The 18,214-nt window shown below is 50.0% G+C and overlaps 1 protein-coding gene across 6 annotated transcripts in view; it reads right to left on the minus strand.

Annotated features, from left to right (window-relative positions):
• RPS6KA2 (ribosomal protein S6 kinase A2) overlaps positions 1-18,214 on the minus strand; it is a 350,533-nt gene that overhangs the window by 69,216 nt on the left and 263,103 nt on the right. For all 6 annotated transcript variants that reach the window (XM_041742331.1, XM_041742333.1, XM_041742335.1 and 3 more), the window contains 3 exons: positions 7,562-7,642; positions 5,468-5,547; positions 2,112-2,218 (listed from right to left, as the gene is read on the minus strand). In XM_041742331.1, the coding sequence (XP_041598265.1) occupies positions 2,112-2,218; positions 5,468-5,547; positions 7,562-7,642 (268 nt within the window). The remainder of the gene's footprint in view (positions 1-2,111; positions 2,219-5,467; positions 5,548-7,561; positions 7,643-18,214) is intronic.

Raw genomic sequence — 18,214 nt, forward strand, 5'->3', positions numbered from 1 at the left:
CTTCTGTTTCTTTTTTTGCTGTAATTAAATCCTGTTCCATCAGCTCCTGGAGGGTACTAGCCCAGCCTTAAAGAGACCAGAAGCAGAATGGAGAAAAAGCAAAGCAAGGCCTTGAGTATTCATATGGGATGCCTTCAACAGTCAGGGAGAGTAGTGACATTCTGACCCACACCAGCATACAGATGGACCAAAGGACAAGGTGCTGAGTGCAGTAAGCCAGGCACAACTCAGGAAATGTGCCTTCTACTCATACGAGGGACCCAGAACACTCAGATTCATAGAGGTAGAAAGTAGGGGGTGTCAGAGGTTGGGCAGGGGAGGATGTGGGGTGTGAGCGTCTCACCAGGACAGAGTTTCAGTTTTGCAAGATGCAGAGAGTTTGGAAGAAGGACAGTGCTGGTGGCTGCATGGTACACGATGTGAGTGTGCACACGGCCAGAGCTGCACATTTAATAATGGTTACGGTGCTAATTTTCTATTGTTTTTTTTTTTTTTCTTTTTACCACAATTGAAAAAATCTGCCATGGGATTGAAAAAAAAGAGACCTACTATTTAATTGAAATGTGAAGGAAAATGTTACAGCACATAATTAAAATGCCAATTTATCATGAAAGAGGTGAATGTTTTCATCTTTGCTTTTCAGTTATAATTTGGGACCTACCCAGAAAGGAGCAGCTTTCAAGATTAATCCCTTACTAATTCTAATTGACAACAAAATCTTCTTTCTTCAACTCTGCAATTAAATATTACTATTTTTAACTGTAAAGATCCCTTTGACCTTTAAAGAGAGAGAGAACCAGGGTGCACGCCCTAACGAGTGCCTGGGGCTCACAGCTTTGAGACCTGCCTCACGCTACCGCTCTCTGAGGGAGGCAGCTGGAGTTAATAGGATACTGTTCTCTCCTCCGAGATGCTGAAGATGAGGCCTTTTGAGATTATTTAAACTTTTATTGACGCGTGCAGCCAGTGATGGCGTACTGTAGCTAACTACTGTAGGTAGTTAAGTCAAAGCCACGTCCTTCTGGTGTTGGACAAGTGTACCATGTATGGACACCACGTTGCCCAGATGTTTCCCATAAACGACCACCACATCTAATAAAAATGGCATCAGAGAAGAGCTGTCTTCTCCTCAGCTCGGTGTAGATGGAGGAAAGGCTGTGGAGCATGGGCTGGAACCCCACGGCCCGAGCCCTTGGTGATGAGTCAGCCCAAGTGTACAGGCTGCCTTATGGCCAAAGCTGGTAGGTCCCACCAGCCTCTACCTTGTCCACCAGCAGTCATGGACCTCACCCTCCATGGGTGGGATCGAATGGTCTCACAGGACAGTGAATAGTGAGTGAGAACATCAGGGACTTGGCCTTTGGGGCTCTGGTCAAGCAACCCTACTGAACCCAAAATGGCACCCACTTGATCACCTTCTTCACGTGGCCCACTCCTATGAGTCTGCTCTACACAGAATATAAGAAAAAAACCTCACATGGAAACTGTGATTTTGGAGGGACTTTAATCTTTTAATTTAGAATAGATTGCTAAAATATCCTAAAACATTATAGATGATCGTTGCCAAAGACACGCAAATCTTATCAGAAGATCCAGGGAAACAGGTGCCACAATCTTTTAGAAAAGCTCTCTGAGAAGCTCATCTGACTTGCCACCTGGAAATGGCTGGTTGAAGTCGTGGCGAGGGCTTCCTAGCCCTGCAGGTGGACAGCAGAGAATGGACAGGAGCGGAAGAGGCAAACTAGTATTGAGGTGGCCATGTCTGAGGAGTTCCCCACCGTAGGGGAGGCAGCAGCTGAGAAGCAAGGAGGAGTGGGGGGCATGCCCCCTACCTGCCCAGCTTTACCCCGAACAGCAGGGACTCGGCCCGAGCCTGGCTTCCCCTGACGTGTTGTTACGAGGATGGATACGCCATTATTCCCAGTGCCTCTCACCTGTTTGGGCACCTTTTCAGGGGTGGGCAGATGGGACCTGCATGGGAGGTGCCCACAGGAGGATGGCCCCAGTCTACACCCTTTTGGGCACCCATCTGGGAATCAAACAGAGAAGCTACCAGCTGGGGCAGCAAGAAGTGGGGTGTGGAGGCGGCGTCCTACTGTGTCTTCACTTACTTCTCGGGCTTCAGGTCTCTGTAGATGATCCCCAGGCCGTGGAGGTGATCTAAAGCCAAAGCCAGCTCAGCCAGGTAGAACTTGACATCCTCCTCGGTGAACATCACCTAGGAAGAGAGAACAAGACTGTTCGGCTTCTTCTGTGGCTGGTTTGTTTTGAAGAACTCTGCTAGAGAACGTCATGAGTCAGCCCCGCAAATGCACTTGAGTCAGTTCTGCTCTGTGGAAGATCACAGGCTCCCCCCAAGATGCTCTGCTGGCTCTTACAACGGGAAAATGAGTTCTCCTTATGGTCTGGAGAGGAGTGAAGGCAGGAGAGCGCTTCCCTACCAAGATGGCCTAATTAGCTCGTAAGTGGGGCACTTAATTCCCTCCTCCTCCTCCCCCCCCCCCCAGGAATGATGTAGCACTGGGGGGGTATGTCTTTCTGGGTTGATATTTTAACATAGGTCGTTGGGATGTGAAGTGACACCCCAACATCCCGAAGGCCTGATGAGGGGCTGCTGAGAATGCATCCCGACTCCCTCCCCTCTACCCAAAGTGGGCTGAGTTCCACCAGAGACAACAAGTACATGGCGTAGAGTCAGTGAGGCACCCTGAGCCAGGGGAGGCTGGCTGAGAGGGACCCATGGGTGTCAGGGTCCACGAGTCGGGCATCCTGGCTCAGGTGAGCTGAGGCATATGCTAGGCCCAGCACACTTGAAAGCCATCATCCGAGGGACACTTTCGTACCTGTGGTGCTTGTTATAATCAGCGCGTACTGTTTAAAGTCACCTTACTAGGAAGCCAGATTGTCATCACAAACCATTCTTTACATTCACCGTGAGAAATCAGCGTCACAGAGACTAGAAGGGTACGTTATCACTGAGCTCTCTCTGAACGCAGACACATGAGGAATCAACACATAAGCAGCAGGCGGCCTGGTACACAGAGTTAGAACAAGGGCCGTTTGGGGAACTGGATGGTGACAACGTCAGGCTGGAACAGGTGGAGCACATCCATTCCACAGAAGGGATACCCCCCATCGGGGCCGGGCCTCAGGCCCCTTGGTCCTGGGTGGTGACCTCTGGGGCTGTCAACCCTCATTGCCCTTCTGGCCTTTGGAGCCTCCTGCTCTATCTCCTGCGCTCAGTGGGCACCTCTCCTGGCTAGTCTTCTTTTCTAAATCAGTTAACATAGTCCACAGATTTACTTTTAATCAGATTCTGCTAGCAATCATATTCTCTCCACTCCGACTTTTTCTGTCTAGAACCACCACGGGTTGTCTGCGGTTCCGTGCTCAGAGCACAACCGTATTTCTCTACTTGTCCAGTTCCCAGGGCTCATCTCAGTATGGTCCCCAAGTGTAGATGACAAATAGTGTCTGCATAGGAATGAAACACCCACGGATGTGCGTCCTTGGAGGAAGTCAGTACCGCGGCCCACACACGACAGGATGCCGTCCAGTGGCCTTGTTCCAAGAGAGAGCAGAAAGAGGATACTTTCCCATGTTGTTTCTGAGAATCTGGTGCGCCCACATTTGACAACTTTACCTTTATTCTGGATTGAATGGTGTTGTGGGAGACACACGCTCCCCTCGTGAGGTCATACAGGGCTTTGTGCTAATTATTATTGCCTTTTGGTCAAGAAGCCCAACGACGGGGTGTGTCATGCCACATGCTGGGCAAACTCAAACCCCAAATGGCCTGAGAGGGGAAGGGGAAATCAATACTTATCAGGTGAGAAATGGGCAGATGCCAACTGTTCTGCATCTCTGGGAACATGTGAGCACAAGCAGGGACAGACACCTGCTCCAGAAGGGCTCTTTGTAGGACTAGGATCTGACTTTACTGCAAGGAGCCCAAAATATCAATGGTGCACTGCCTGAGGGACCCTTAAAAATCGGAGGGAGAGAGCTTCTCACAGACTCTGGGACCCCCATTTCTGCTCCATTTTGATCTGTGGTTCACTTTGGAGGTCCATGCAGGATGGAAGGATCTCCCGGCCAAAAAGTGGGAGGGAGAGAGAAGGGGAGAGGGCAGTTTGAACGCATTGTCTCAGGCTGATGAGCACGGGGCCAGGTAAGACTGACCAGAGGTGGGGGGTGGGTTGGGGGGGCTCAGGGGGGAAAGATACTGCATGGGGTCTCTGGGATTTGAGCCCAGTGCTACTGCTGCCTGGGGCAGGAGAGAGCTCTTCACACTCTTCACATCCACTAGGGGCCAGAGAGCTTTCGTGTGGCCTTGGGTAACATTCTGGACAATTCCTATAACAGGACCGCGAGGTCAAGGACAAGGCCCTGGGTCCAGAAGTGGCCTGCAGTCATGGAGACCTCCTGCAAGAAGACCCGATGGAAAGTGAGAGATGGGGAGATTTCTTCCTCAGCTGCCACTGTAGGGCCCTCTGCTCCTTCTCCACATTGGGCCGCACTCAGGGGTCAGGGGTCAGGAGTCAGGGTGCTGCACGGTGCCCCCGGGAGGGCCGTTTGCTGAAAGTCTTCCTAGGGTAACAGACGGCTTCTCCATAGGGCTCATGCCACTTCTTCAAACAGACACGTTCATGCACATACACAATGTTCCCATGCACACGCATCCCACACACACCACATAACCCCAGCAGCACTGCACGCACACCACACACTCACAGCATACACACTGACACACACACTCTCACACGCACAGCACGCATGTGACAGACACATTCTCACACATACTGACAGCATGGACACTACATGCACACACAGCACGCACACTGACACACACATTCTCACACACTCAGCATATAACACTGACACAGCACACACTCTCACACTTACTGACATGCACACCATTTGCACATAGTCACAGCACACACACCACATACAGCATGCACACTGACACACACATTGTCACACATACTGACAGCATGCACACCACATGCACACACAGCATGCACACCCACACCTCACTACACATAGCACATGACCACACATGTCACCTATGACAGCATGCACACCACATGCACACACCACATGCACACCACACACACACTCTCACATACACAGCATGCACACTGACACACACATTGCGCACATACCATTTGCACATAATCGCAGCACACCCACCACATACAGCATGCACACTGACAGACACACATTATCACACATGGTGACAGCATGCACACCACATGTACACACAGCACACACTGAACACATGTCTCACACTCAGCATACACACTGACATAGTACAGTCTCACACACACACAGACAGGCACATCATTAGCACGTAGTGGCAGCACACACACTGCACCCCTGCACTGCACTCCTGCAGTGCACACTCAGTATGCACACCACACACACAGACCCCCGAGTGCTCGCCATCCCCCTTTGCCCCCAGTACCTCTTTGGAGAGCCGGCTGAAGAGGTCCCCTCCTCGCAGGAAGTCCAGTATCAGGTAAAGCTTTCCTTCTGTCTGAAAGGCTGTGGAAGGAGAGAGGGTTGGCATCCTGGGGGCCCGGAACACGTGCTGCGGTGCTGGTGCTTTCCAGAAACAGGACTGGAGCCGAGTTGGGGTGAGGGGGGGCACTTGCTGGGGCAGAACTCAGGAAAGGGCCGGCAGGAGTGAGTCTGTTGTGTTTCCCACCTTTATTGAGAGTCTAGAGGGTCACCTCTCTTCGCTCGTCCCCTCTCCTTTGCTCCCCCTTCCTTTTTAACCCCAGAGGGGCTGGAAGACACATGGAGGCATGTATCTGCTCTCCCGTCACCACTGCCGGTGCTGGGCTCTGGGCACACGAGGGTTGCACTGGACCAATAGCTTTGCTGTGAGGAGTTTGGTCAGCAGCCGGATGATGGCTCCAACCCGGGGTGGACAAGTTGCATTCTATGCAACTCCAGGTCAGGAAATCCATCATTTGGAAGCGTTGGTGACCGGTTGACCCCATGCATCAGACTAAAGGTGAGTGGAGCCCATGTTCTAGGTTTGATCACCGCAAACTAGGTTTATGTTTCTGGTCTTGTCCACCATTTAGCCAGGTGTACCTTGCCCCAAAGGGGGCTGAACGTGCATGTGAGGGTTGAGAGAAACAAACCACTATTGACTATTGATACTCAGTTCAATGTTATTGATGATCTATCATCTGGTATCTATTTTGCATACACAGAAAGTGCAGATGTAGGGGGTCCTGATATCCCAGCTAACTTGAAAACTTTTTATTTTCTAAAAGAAAACACTAGAAACATTCTATGCATTAGGGTTTTAGAAACAGACAGCTTCTAACTAAAAAAAAATCCTTGTCAGAATCGTATAAAGTGAAGTATGGATTAAATCCTCTCTCTTAGGGCTTGACGGGCAAAAGGACAACAAATGTCGTTTGATCAACCACAGAGCTGACATGGAAGACAGCTTAAAAAATCTTCGAAAGATGCTCAGCTGTTCTTCAGGGAAATCCTCTGGAAACCAGCTGAAATGACACATGGGACTGGATCTGACAGCGGCTAACGAGCAGGGGCTGCACACGTGGCTGTGTGTGTGTGGGGGTCCACCTCCCGGGGCTGCTATGAGTCAGGTCAGACACCTGCCTGCGGCCACAGCCACCTTCCAGTGACTTCACACCCATATTCACTCTAACTAGCTTTGAAAGGATAAGCCACACACTCTCTATGCAAGACTGAGGTGTTTTCTTAGTAACATCATCAAAAGTTAACCAGCAGAGTGACAAGCCTCCGCCCTCCCACCTCTGGGCACAGCTTACACCTTTGCTTCCTTCTGATTTGTGAAAATGTCATGGACAATCCCCCACACCTGGAGCTTTGAAACCAATGAAGTAGGTTGGGGTTTTTGTTTGTTTGTTTGTTTTTTTGGTTTTGTCTTATTTTCTATACTTCCCTCATGCTAATTATTCAGTAGGGGAGTAAGCGTGAATGCAGTCTCGCGCCCCTCATTCATTATTTTTAATCTGAAGATTTCACTTACTGCTTCCCAGAGGAGAGAAATGGAAGAAAGCAAACCCAAAGGAGTTTTGTGGCCACAAGAATCACAATCATTTGATTGTGTCTCATTTCTCTTCCAGGACATGGAAACAATGACCTCCCTTGAAAGAAAGTTTTGAGGGTTCAGTGAGCTACTCTCTTTAAAATGCTTGAAACACAGCATTCACTTGAAATATAGAAGGTGATGCCATTCTGGTTAAAGAAATTATTGGGCATAAAGCATTTTACTTTAAAACAACACAAAAATATGTCATAGATTCACTCCAATCTAGGCCAAGAGTCTGTCTTTCTTTCTCTTTCTTTCTTTCTTTCTTTCTTTCTTTCTTTCTTTCTTTCTCTCTTTCTTTCTCTCTTTCCTTCTTTCTTTCACTACTTTATCAATGATGATTTAATCAGTAACAAACTACAGCCCCTCACTTTGGTTTCTGGTTAAAACAGGGCATTTTGCTCCCTCAGAGAGGAAAACCGCAGAAGTAGTAAGTAGGTTGTGTTTTACTCTATTTACCATAATGAAGCTTTACAATGAAAGGGTGATTCACTTCTGCCAAAATGTCTCTCTCCATCTTCGATCGGACTCGGTCCCGAACTGCAAGACAGAAAAACACAGCCTTTCAAGAGGCAGGAATGGTGTTCTAGAGAACTCGGAATATAAAACATTAGCTACAAATAACTGCCCCCCCCCCGTTTTGTTGCAATAATTTCCAAGCAGACACGAAAGTTGAAACAGTAGGATAATGATCACCTTTGAGTCATCCACCTGGAATCGACAGCTGTCTGCTCTCTGACACATTTGCTTTCCTTCTGGGTCCTTCTCTGTCTCTGCGTGTCTCTCTCTCTCCACACATACACACACTGCAGCCAAAACTAACACTAAATCATGGACCCCATGACACTTGACTCCTAGGTATGTGTGCAAGCAGCATTTCCTGGGAGTAAGGACAATCTCTTACATAACCCCTGACCCGACTGTCACCTCAAAGAAACTTAACAATCATTTCACAACGTCATCTGATACCCAATCCACGTTCAACACGCCCCTACCATGCCATGTACAGCTGTTAGTTTACCCAATGTGGGATCCAGACAAGGTTCACACATCGCATTTGGTTGTTATATTTCTTTATCTCAGAATAGAACTATCCCATGGTTTTGTTTGTTTGTTTTTGTCATGTTTTGTAGACTTTTTGGGAAGGCCAGGCCAGTTTCTTGTAGATTGTTTCATATTCTGGGTTTGTCGGATTGTTGCTCAACTGGTGGCTCTAACTCCTTTATTTCTTGTGAACTGAGGTTAGGGCTGGAGGCTTCATAGGACTAAGGGTCTTTTTCAGCAAAAGTCTCTCCTAGGTGATGCTGTGCACCTCTGATTGCAGCAGGAGAGGTGTGCATGTTGCAGTACCCTCTCTATGTGATGCTAAATTTGATCAAAGTGACAAATCACCAGTCTCTTACTGTAAGGACCCATATGTCCCTTTGTAAGTAATGAGTAACCTGCAGGGTGATATCTGGTATTAGCCGGGGCCCCTGACACTTCTTCCTCCAAGAGTGTTAGCATATGCATATGAATGATCCTTGCTTGAATCATTTAGGGTCACAAAATCTCCATCTTCTCATTTCTGGCAGAACTGGAAATCAAGAAGAAGATTGCTTCTCTCTGTCCCTGAGGATACGCAGGCACTAGGGATTTTTTCCAACATTAGTGTGTTTTAATCAATTACATTATTAATGGTTTTAGTGCTGACGCTGTCCAAAGTGTAGCCATCTGGGAACGCAGCTGGAATTAATTTTGAGGCAAAAATAAACCGGCCAAAAAGGCCCACCACTTGAGAATAAGAATAACCCCAAGATTCCCATAAGCAAATTGATACACCAGGGGCAGTGACCTTGTGGCGCCCACGTGAGCAGAGGGAGGGAATCTCCTCCAATGTTCCTACGAGTGACCCGTTTAAGTGTGTGTTACTGGACCAGGCATTTAATCCATCTATGTTCTGGCCCTTGTGATGTGCAATTTTAAAGTTCTATTTAAGAAATGCTTCCCAAAGAATGACTGTAATAAAAGAAAAGTGGGGGTGGGGGAATGACAAGCATTGGAGAGTTTGGAGCAAGAACTTGGGACGCCTGTGCCTGAGCTGGTTAAATGTGCCACAGCACAGACTCAGTGGAACACACCGTGCCAGCTCCTCAAACAGGTGGACACAGCTCCGCCGCGTGGCCCAGCCATTCCACTCCTAGGTTTACATCCCCAGGAACTGAAGACAGGAACTCAAACGGACACCTTCACACCCCACGCTCATGTTCACAGCAGCATTACTCACACGGCCAAGGGGTGGAAGCAGCCTGAGCGTCTGTCGATGACGAACAGATAAACAAAAAGTGCGCTCTATCTGGGCAGCGGAGTGCGATCGCTCCTTAAAAAGTAATAAAATTCTGATGCACGCCACAGCACGAGGAACCCCAAACACATTACACGGAGTGAAACAAGCCAGACACGGAGGAGCAAATACTGTAAGGCTCTATCTCTTTGAGGTCCCTACAGTGGTCAAGCTCCCAGAAACAGCAAGGGACGGAGCCAGGTGCTGGGAAGAGCTTCTGTTTGCGATGCTGACACAGTTGTGGGTATAGACAGTGGTGAGGACGGCTATACCAGGTTATACTCGCTGTGAGTGGATCTGATACCACTTACAAATGGTTAGAATGACTGATACGACGTTATGTGTATTTTACCACAATCAGAGAACAAAGAAGTCCTGTCTCACTCCTGGTCACAGGACAGCCTCCTACCTTCCCCTTTGTTCACACTGGCTTTGCTTCTGCTTCAGGTCCTCATGCCCTGGAGCCCCCCTGTCCCCCCCCCCCACCCACGGGGGCTGTGTGCTGCCTGCCTGTCTGGGGGGGGCAGGGGGGTCTGCTGGGGCACAGTGGCCTCGGAGCATGCATCCTGCATCCCAGCTGTTGCTTAGAGGGGGGTTTGGCCTTGGAACCCACCTCACGGGGTCGTCATGGGGACGAGGAGGCAGCCTGTGAATCCCCCACAGCACACGGTGCTTGTGCTCCTTTGCAGGGTGGGCTTTACGGGGGAAAATCTCGGGCCTTTCTCTGACCTTCCTCTTCCGTTCCACTGCTGGTCTGTTCCTGGACCAATACCAGACCCTGGCAACTACAGTGACCTCGGTGTCCCTTGGCCTCTAAAAGGCCCACAAGTCAGTAGAGAGGGCCATGGGCAGAGCTACAGGTCGCCCCATGGCACCTACTGGGCCCGGCCTTCCCTGCACCCCCGCAGCCCCCAGACCCCAGGACCAAAGCACCAGGCAATGGGTGTGGGGTCTGGCTTGTCATTGTCCATGCTCCAGGTGACACACAGTGGGTCCTCTGCTGGCTGGACCAATGGAACGGGACGTCACTGCTCACAGGGCCCTGGGGAGCATGCCATGCAACCCTGCATTTACGGGAGAGCAGACGAGGCTCACTGTGGAGAGAAGCGGTGCTCCAGGCGAGGGCTGGCGCATCCCACAGGGGCGCAGTGCCCCGTCTGTGCTGCAAACAGACTCTAGCCCAGAGACCACAGACCCCCAGGAGATGGAAGGCGAACAGCACTTAGAGTGGAGACAGTCACTGGGCCTTTTACTTACGCAGCCTGTATCGCTGAGCTGTGAGCCCCGAGTTCAGACCCTGTTTTCCTCATTGGTCATGGTCATTGCGTGCAAGCTCTTTAGGAGGTCGTGTTGCAGAACCGAGTCTTGCCTTTCCTGTTTATCATTTGTGAGTCACTGTCAAGTGAGCAAGGCCTTAGCCAGTGTCCCTTCTCTTTTCTACATAAACAGAAAACAGGCTGTAGGATGGCAGGCGTGGTGGTGGCGCCGAAGGCAGAGCATGAGCTCCTGGTAAGGCGAGACAACACTGACCCTGGGCAGGGCTGGTCCCCTCACTCCTCAGAAACGGGACAACGGGATGGCAAAGGCACAGTTATCACCGCCTGACCTCGAATTTCTTTCACCTCCGAGCCCTGTCCTCCTGCTCACTCCCCATCTGTGGTTTGTGGGTCTTCTCTATGCCGCATGAGCAAGCAAAGCTGCCCCCTCTGCCCCCAGCAAGTGAGAGTTGGGGGGGCTGCAGTGTGGAGATGGCAGTGAAGGGAGCCTCAGAGGGCATCTCTGTGGTGTGAGAGCCGGGGCCGGTGGCCAGAGGGCAGGAGGACACTTCAGGTGCTCATGACAGCAGAGCCATCAGCTGCAGGCATATCATGTGAGTGACAGCAGGGCCACAGGACTGTCCTTCTGAATGCTACCTGCCGTGTGGACCCACATGTGTCACCACGCCCTAGGCCTGGGCTGCCTCCTCACAGCGAGGAGCTCATCGATGCATCCAGCCAGCCTCCTGGAGGTGTCCTGTATCTCAGTGGAGTGGGCCAGGCTGACAAGGGCCTGCAGGCGGCAGGCTTCATACCCCCTGGTGCGTCTTCTCCTGGGAGAGGTCTCTGTTCCATTCACCACCCCCGAGGAGATCCGGGGAAGCAGAGCAGCTAAGGAAAGGAGCCACTGTGTTCCCACACCCAACTATCTCTTCGAGAAGTTTGGTCTTCCACGATGGTTCAGAGCATCTGAAAATCATCTAAATAGACAGATCTTACTACTACTGTTTCAGATCTGGTTGGCATGAGGAAAACTGCTTAGCTACATAACCGAATACTGGGTTGGTGACGGAAACCAGAGGCCTTAAGAAGCCTGGTGAAAAAATCAGAAAAAGATCTTACACTTAAATTTCCAAGGACTGTTAAATTATAGCAGAAAAAAAAATTTCCTCCCTATATTTTACACAAAAATAAATCCCAGATGGATTAAAGAATTAATGGTTAAAAAAATCAATCCATAAAAATAATAACAAAGAGGAATGCCCATCTGATGTCCAGGTGGGAATCTGTTTAATAAAAGCAATGGAGAAATAATGGAGGGACAAGGGAGAGATGAGCTTCAAATGTCCCCTGACTGGCCGTCCAAAAGATCGTAGCAGCAAAAGGCAGCAAAATGCGTAGAGGTGCATGGGGGCAAACAGAAAGAGGGCCAGGAGCCTCCGTGAATGCAGTAGCCCTGAGTGATTGTGAAGACAGAGGGAACAGCTCAGCTGGGACATGTGCACACACACGTGTGCTGTGACCATGACTCCCAGGTGTGTGTGGGTCCTTCCCCGGGGCCGGGAAATAGGCTGTGTTCACACGGGGCTTGGTTTGGTCAGTGCTGAGACTGCATCCCCGACGGTGCCATGTCCGGGGACCCGCACGCTGAGCTAACAAGATGTGGAAGCGCAGTGGTTACATGGAGCAGGGCCCCTCAGCTGCAGACAAGAGGCAGGAGCCGGCGTCCTGAGGGGATGGCCCGTCGATGCCCAGGTCTGCGGATTCCGTTCAGGCGAGCAGAGCCCACGCTCCACCCTCATCAATGCCTCTTCTGGCCCTGCTGGTTGCTCTCGGGTCAGAACCAGGGATGGCGGGAAGGGCCTATACCTCCAGCTCGGCCACCTGGCTCACAGCCACAGAGTATCCCTGCATGAAGAGACACGGGCATGGACAGCAAACGGGTCACTGTCTGGGCTGTCTTCAGGCTGCCTCTGGCACAGCTTAGGGTGCTGAGAGATTTTGATTCCTAAGATCTAGATGCATAAAGAAGAAAGCTTAGAGAGGCGCTTCCTCCATCCCTGCATTGCTATGGCGTCAGGGAGTCAGAACCGGGGAGAGATGTCGTGAGCTGGGACAAGAGACATCCCGCCTGCTGGAGAGGAACGCCAGCAGCCGTCTCGCTGGGCGGCTCTAGGCTGGTGCAGAATCTGGGGTCAGGCCCCATTATCTTCCTGGGATTTTTGTTCCTGGTATTTGACAGGTGAGTCTGGGATTGAGTGGGGCTTGCTACTACGGATATAAAAAGAAGGATGTTCTAAGCTATTTTGAGATTCATTAATAAACCATTCATTAATAAATTCATTAATAAACCATATTGGGGGTAAATGAAGTTTTGTTTTTGTTTTTTTGTATTTCAAACCAATTCTATATTGTAGCTGCCCTGCAATGTGGAGGATTAGGGGGATGTGGTTTTCATGACTGGCTTTGCTCTGTAGGCAATCTGCATCCCCTGGTGCCAGCTGTGACTTTCATGTGTCCTTCAGCCATCATGGCCTGTGGCGGCCCCAAGTGCTAAGATGAATGTGGAGATGAACACAAATTCATCCTACTATGAAGGGCACGATTTCCTTCCCAGAAATACAGGGGAGGGGGTGCATTGTGGAATTGACACATGGTGGACATGACACATGATACAAAACTAAAGCTACTTTCTGGGAACTCTTTCTTTGGATCAGGCCAACATATCTTCATGACGTCCAAGACCTATTCTCCTTTAAACAACTTTAGAAGTACCTATTCCTTTGTGCTCATGAGGAATTTAAAGTTTAGGACATTCCAACCTGTTAATTTTTTTTTTTTTTTTACTCAACCACTTGGCCTGTGCTGGAGTTTTAGGAGTTAAAAGTTGGCTCATGCCCCTTTCAATGGTAATAAAATATCTCAATATCCATGGTCCTTTGAGATGTCCCATCAAGTGAGAAACCAAAATGCAAGGCCTGGTTTTGCTGGCCAGCCTAATGGCTTGGCACATGGGAGCAGAGAGGTTTTGAACCTCGGGCTGCCTCTTGATACATGATCCCTGCCTTCCTACAAGTCACTAGAAGTCTCTGAGAAATGGCCCGTGCAGCATGAGAGAGCCAGTCTGAGATGCTCATGTAGCACTGGAGTCCACACACAGGTGGGTGGCGAGCTCAGGCTCCGCTCAGTGGACTGACCACTGCTCACTGCTTCCTTGCCTTGCTCACAAAATCTCCTGGGTCTGAAATTACACCCCAAGCCATCTCCTGGATGCAGGCTAAAATCTGTCCTCACACCATACATTATAATCTTCAGAGGTCAAATTCAAAGCAAAAAGTATGCTCCCATGAAAAGTTGTGTTCCTAAATGTTTGGTGGTCAAAACTCTATACCATTCTTTAGTCCAGAGAAAATAGAAAGGAAGAAAACCATAAATAATAAAAATTAAAAATGGTAACTGTGTCGGTGGCCATATGAGGTCTAACTCCCCAAGATTTGTCTTTTTCTCTACACCAGGTTATTTAAAGAGAGAAAGGCATGTTTCTCAAGTCCCTTCTTGACCAAAGAATCTTTTTGTGGATGAATCTTCAGCCTGTTTCTCTTCTGCATTTATACTGCACAGGCATTAAAGATGACAAGGAAGGATGGTCATCTACTTTCTGCTTTTTAACCCATCCACAATCCAAGAAACACAATTCTGGTAGAAAAAAACAGATAAAGGACCCCAAAGTACACAGGCCCTGTAGGATAACGTGCTTGTTCCCTTCGGATGTGCAGGTGCATCCAGGATGCCCAAGAAAGACAAGCCAGGGAGGCTTAAGGGGGAGTCACTCATTTTACCTTTTGTCCCAGACTATGTACTGGGAAAATAGCCCCTGAATAGTGAATGCCCTGAGGACAATTAGCTGGCCGTGGATTCCTGATGCGGAAATGACAGCCTGGGCATGTGAGGGGATGGGGCTGGGTCCCCGGAGCCTGTTACAGGAGGAGCACCGGGTTCTGACTCCACAGCCTGCAAACCATGGGACGGTCGTGACTGTGGCTTCACTGCTCTGGCCTCAGTGTCCTCATTGGTACAAGGAGCACAGGACTACCAGTAGGGACACTTAAACCCACCCCACCCCCACTCCCAGAATTTGCAATCATCCAAATGTGAGCCTAATGACGTTAATGACTTTGCCCGGAAATAAAATCAGTGTAAACTAAGTCGCTCACTGAAGCTCAGTTTCTGAGCCAGTCGGTGTCTTGAAATGAAGCTTATCAGTGTCAGAGAAAAGGAATAAACGTCACGGTGCTGGCAATCGGGCAATCGCCTTCTGAGGTCTGAGGCCGCCTGGGCCGCGTCGGCCAAGGACTAGCTCCAAGGCCATGATCAGCACGAATGTAAGCCTGTGTCTGTCCCGGCCACCACGCACTCTGCACTCCCTGTGCCTCTGCTCACAGTCCGAGTGATGTCCTCACAGCTCTGCTTCTTATAGAAAAGACAGACGATTAGCAGAAACAGCCCCCACCGGTGATCCGACGAGCTCAGGAGGCGGCAGCCGAGTCCACGTCTCCATCCTCGTGGTCGGTGGCCCTCCCACCTCTGCTGTGAACCCATCTGCAATAATGTAACTGGCTGGACAGAGATTTTGCCAGAATGATGGATTTTTTTTCCCCTCAGCCTCAGATGGACAGAGTACGGACTTTCTTCAAAACAGGGAATGCCGGGGAGGCGGGAGCGCGGCTCCAGAGCCCACCGGAGCTGGGTCCGCCCTCTTATAAAAAAAAACAAAAAAACAAAAAAACAAAAAAAAAACAAACAGGGAATGCCTACCTTTGGGCTTAGAAAGTCAACTTCTAAGGAAGATGGTTGAAAATTAGTTTGGCCTGAAAATACAGGTGGAGTCCTACCAGGAAACCATCACTGCAAAGAAACCTTTCACATACGATGCCCTTCCGCACGGTGGAGGATGGCCCGGTGAAAGGGGACACAGCCACACCCAAGCCCTGCGGGGGCCTCGACACAGGCTCGTCCTTCGTGGCAATGAATGTGGTGGTAGCCGCAGGCCTGGGGCTGGAGGAAGCCGGAACCCTTCCTGAGGAGATGGCAATTGATGTCCCACCTCCCCTTCACTCCCCCACGCCATCAGACCTTCCCAAAACTAGCCAGGAAAAGCCCCAATACCTCTCCTAGGTCCACGGAGAAAAGGAGCAGAGCTGAGGACACCTGACACTGACCTTTGCCAGGCCTGCGACATCCGACACACTCGGTGAATTTAATTCTCACGTCAACAACGCCAGGAGGCAGGTACTCTGATGGCATCACCCCTTTCTAAGTAGGAGGACATGAAGACAACACAGCCCACAGGGGGGACGCGTGACGAGCCCAAGGGCCCAGGTTTATGCTCCCAACCACCGTATCGGGGTCCTCTCCCTTGGGGGTGACAAATTCTCATATTGACACCCATGCAGACCACCCAACTCAGAACTTGGGGGTGGCACCCGGCAGCCGCATCCTACAGAGGTCCCACGGGCGCTTCCAGGGGTGGCCCAGCTCAGGAGCCGCTGTTACTGAACTGGGTCACAGTCCCTACATATGGACTCGGTACCCAGGGGATGGACACCAGGCTGTCTGCGTTCCTGGTCGCATGCTGGGGACCGTGGTTACGGCCACCAAGCCCCATTCCCTTACAATACAGAGTGGGGCATCAACCTCTGGACTCCTTATGCTTGGAATACTTGATAAGGAATTGTTACTGTAACAAGGGTGTTGAGTAACGAATACAGAGTTAGGGAAGAAGGGGAACATTTGCAAAGGGTCCGTAAGCCAGCAGAAGGCAGGCAGCACCGCCCTGCGAGGCGCGGAGAAGGTGCTGGAAGACGAGGGCGGGGGACTGCCAGCTTGTCACACCCTCAGCTTCTGAGCAGCTGACATTTCCCTTACAAGTGATGCGCCACCTCCTTAAACGAAAGGGGGCAGGCGCCTGACAGCTCCAAACTTCTTTAAAGATAAAATAGAGCTGTCAGGGACTATTATCCTTCTGTCAACTTATTTGGAATTCCACTGACAACAATTCTCTCTTCCGCACACATGATAGTCACCCAAGTTTTTGAGAAACAATCCGGCGCTTTACAATGACTTCCGCGAGTCCTCCACCCCCTTTCCATGTTTACCTTCTCAACGTGATTTCGCTATTGCAATTCCTTGCCTTTGCGCTCTGGGGGGGCTGTCTGTACTCTCGGTGCTGCTGGCGAGCGGGGAGCATCACTGCCACTGTCACGGTGCAGTCCTTGTTTCTCTCGCACATTCTTCAGAATGACTAATCAGCTTGCAAACCGGTGCCAACGAGAAGGTGGAGAGTATCTGAAGAACTTGGGGCTCATGGAATGCAGAGGTGGTGCAGCTCAAGCTGATTTAAATCATCCTTTGAGGGGATTCCTGGGTGGCTCAGCGATTTGGCACCTGCCTTTGGCCCAGGGTGTGGTCCTGGGGTCCTGGGATCGAGTCCTGTGTCGGGCTCCTGGCATGGAGCCTGCTTCTCCTTCTGCCTGTGTCTCTGCACTGTCCCCCTCTCCGTGTGTCTATCATGAATATATAAATAAAAAAATCTTAAAAAAAAAATCACCCTTTAAACCAAACCTCTTCCTAGATGAATGAGGAAGGAGGGGGGTTCAGAGACGGCTGACGTCCCCTCCCAGGGGAGGTGGTGAGTGGTGCATGCAGACACCTGGCCTCCTTCTTGCACGTTCTCCTACGATGGGTCCAAGGACCACCTCACCCGAGGCACTGTTTTGTAAATCTTCTCACTTTCTCTTTAGAAAATAAATCCCAATTGCATTTCTGGGGGAAAAAAAATCTATTATTTTGTGATGGGCCATTATGGAAAGCCGGAGCAGTCAAAGGGTGTCAAATAATGTCTGGTTTGAAAGACGGCTTTTAAAGGAGCACCAGGGCGTGGGAAATCTCCCTCTTCTTAGATGCTTATATGGCTCATTCTCACTCTGTACTAATGGTTTTCCATAGTCAAGCACGTTGTTCCGAAGTATTTTACTAATAACTTTACATTATAAAAAGTCAAATATGTTTTATTTTTATTGAAAACTTGAAATCTAGAGTATAGGGAAGAAAATGCAACGCTACTGATAATCCTATGACTGTGTTCATTTTGGCATATTTTCCACAGGCACAGGTATCTCCTACCTGCCCATATGTGCATGGTCCTGTCCTGATGGAGATGCTCAGGTATTTAATGATATTATGATCGTTCTGTGGACACAGCTCTCTATCCTGTCTGATCCGTGGAATACTGTGTCCAGGGCACTTTCTCAAGGACGCTGGATTGGATGATAAACAAATGTGGAGACGTGCATCCATGGAAGGTGAATCACCGAGCTGGAGTGTTTGGCACAAGCTGAGAGGTCACGGTTGATGCTGATGGAGCGCAGGCTTCATAGCAGGTTCAACAGAGTGACTTCTAGCTCCTTGACTTGACTTCATGCCTCCAGAGCGTGTGCACAGACACGGATTCCCTGACAACTGTTCAGTGTCACC

Source organism: Vulpes lagopus, chromosome 2 (genome assembly GCF_018345385.1).
Source record: "Vulpes lagopus strain Blue_001 chromosome 2, ASM1834538v1, whole genome shotgun sequence".
NCBI classification, from domain to species: Eukaryota; Metazoa; Chordata; class Mammalia; order Carnivora; family Canidae; genus Vulpes; species Vulpes lagopus.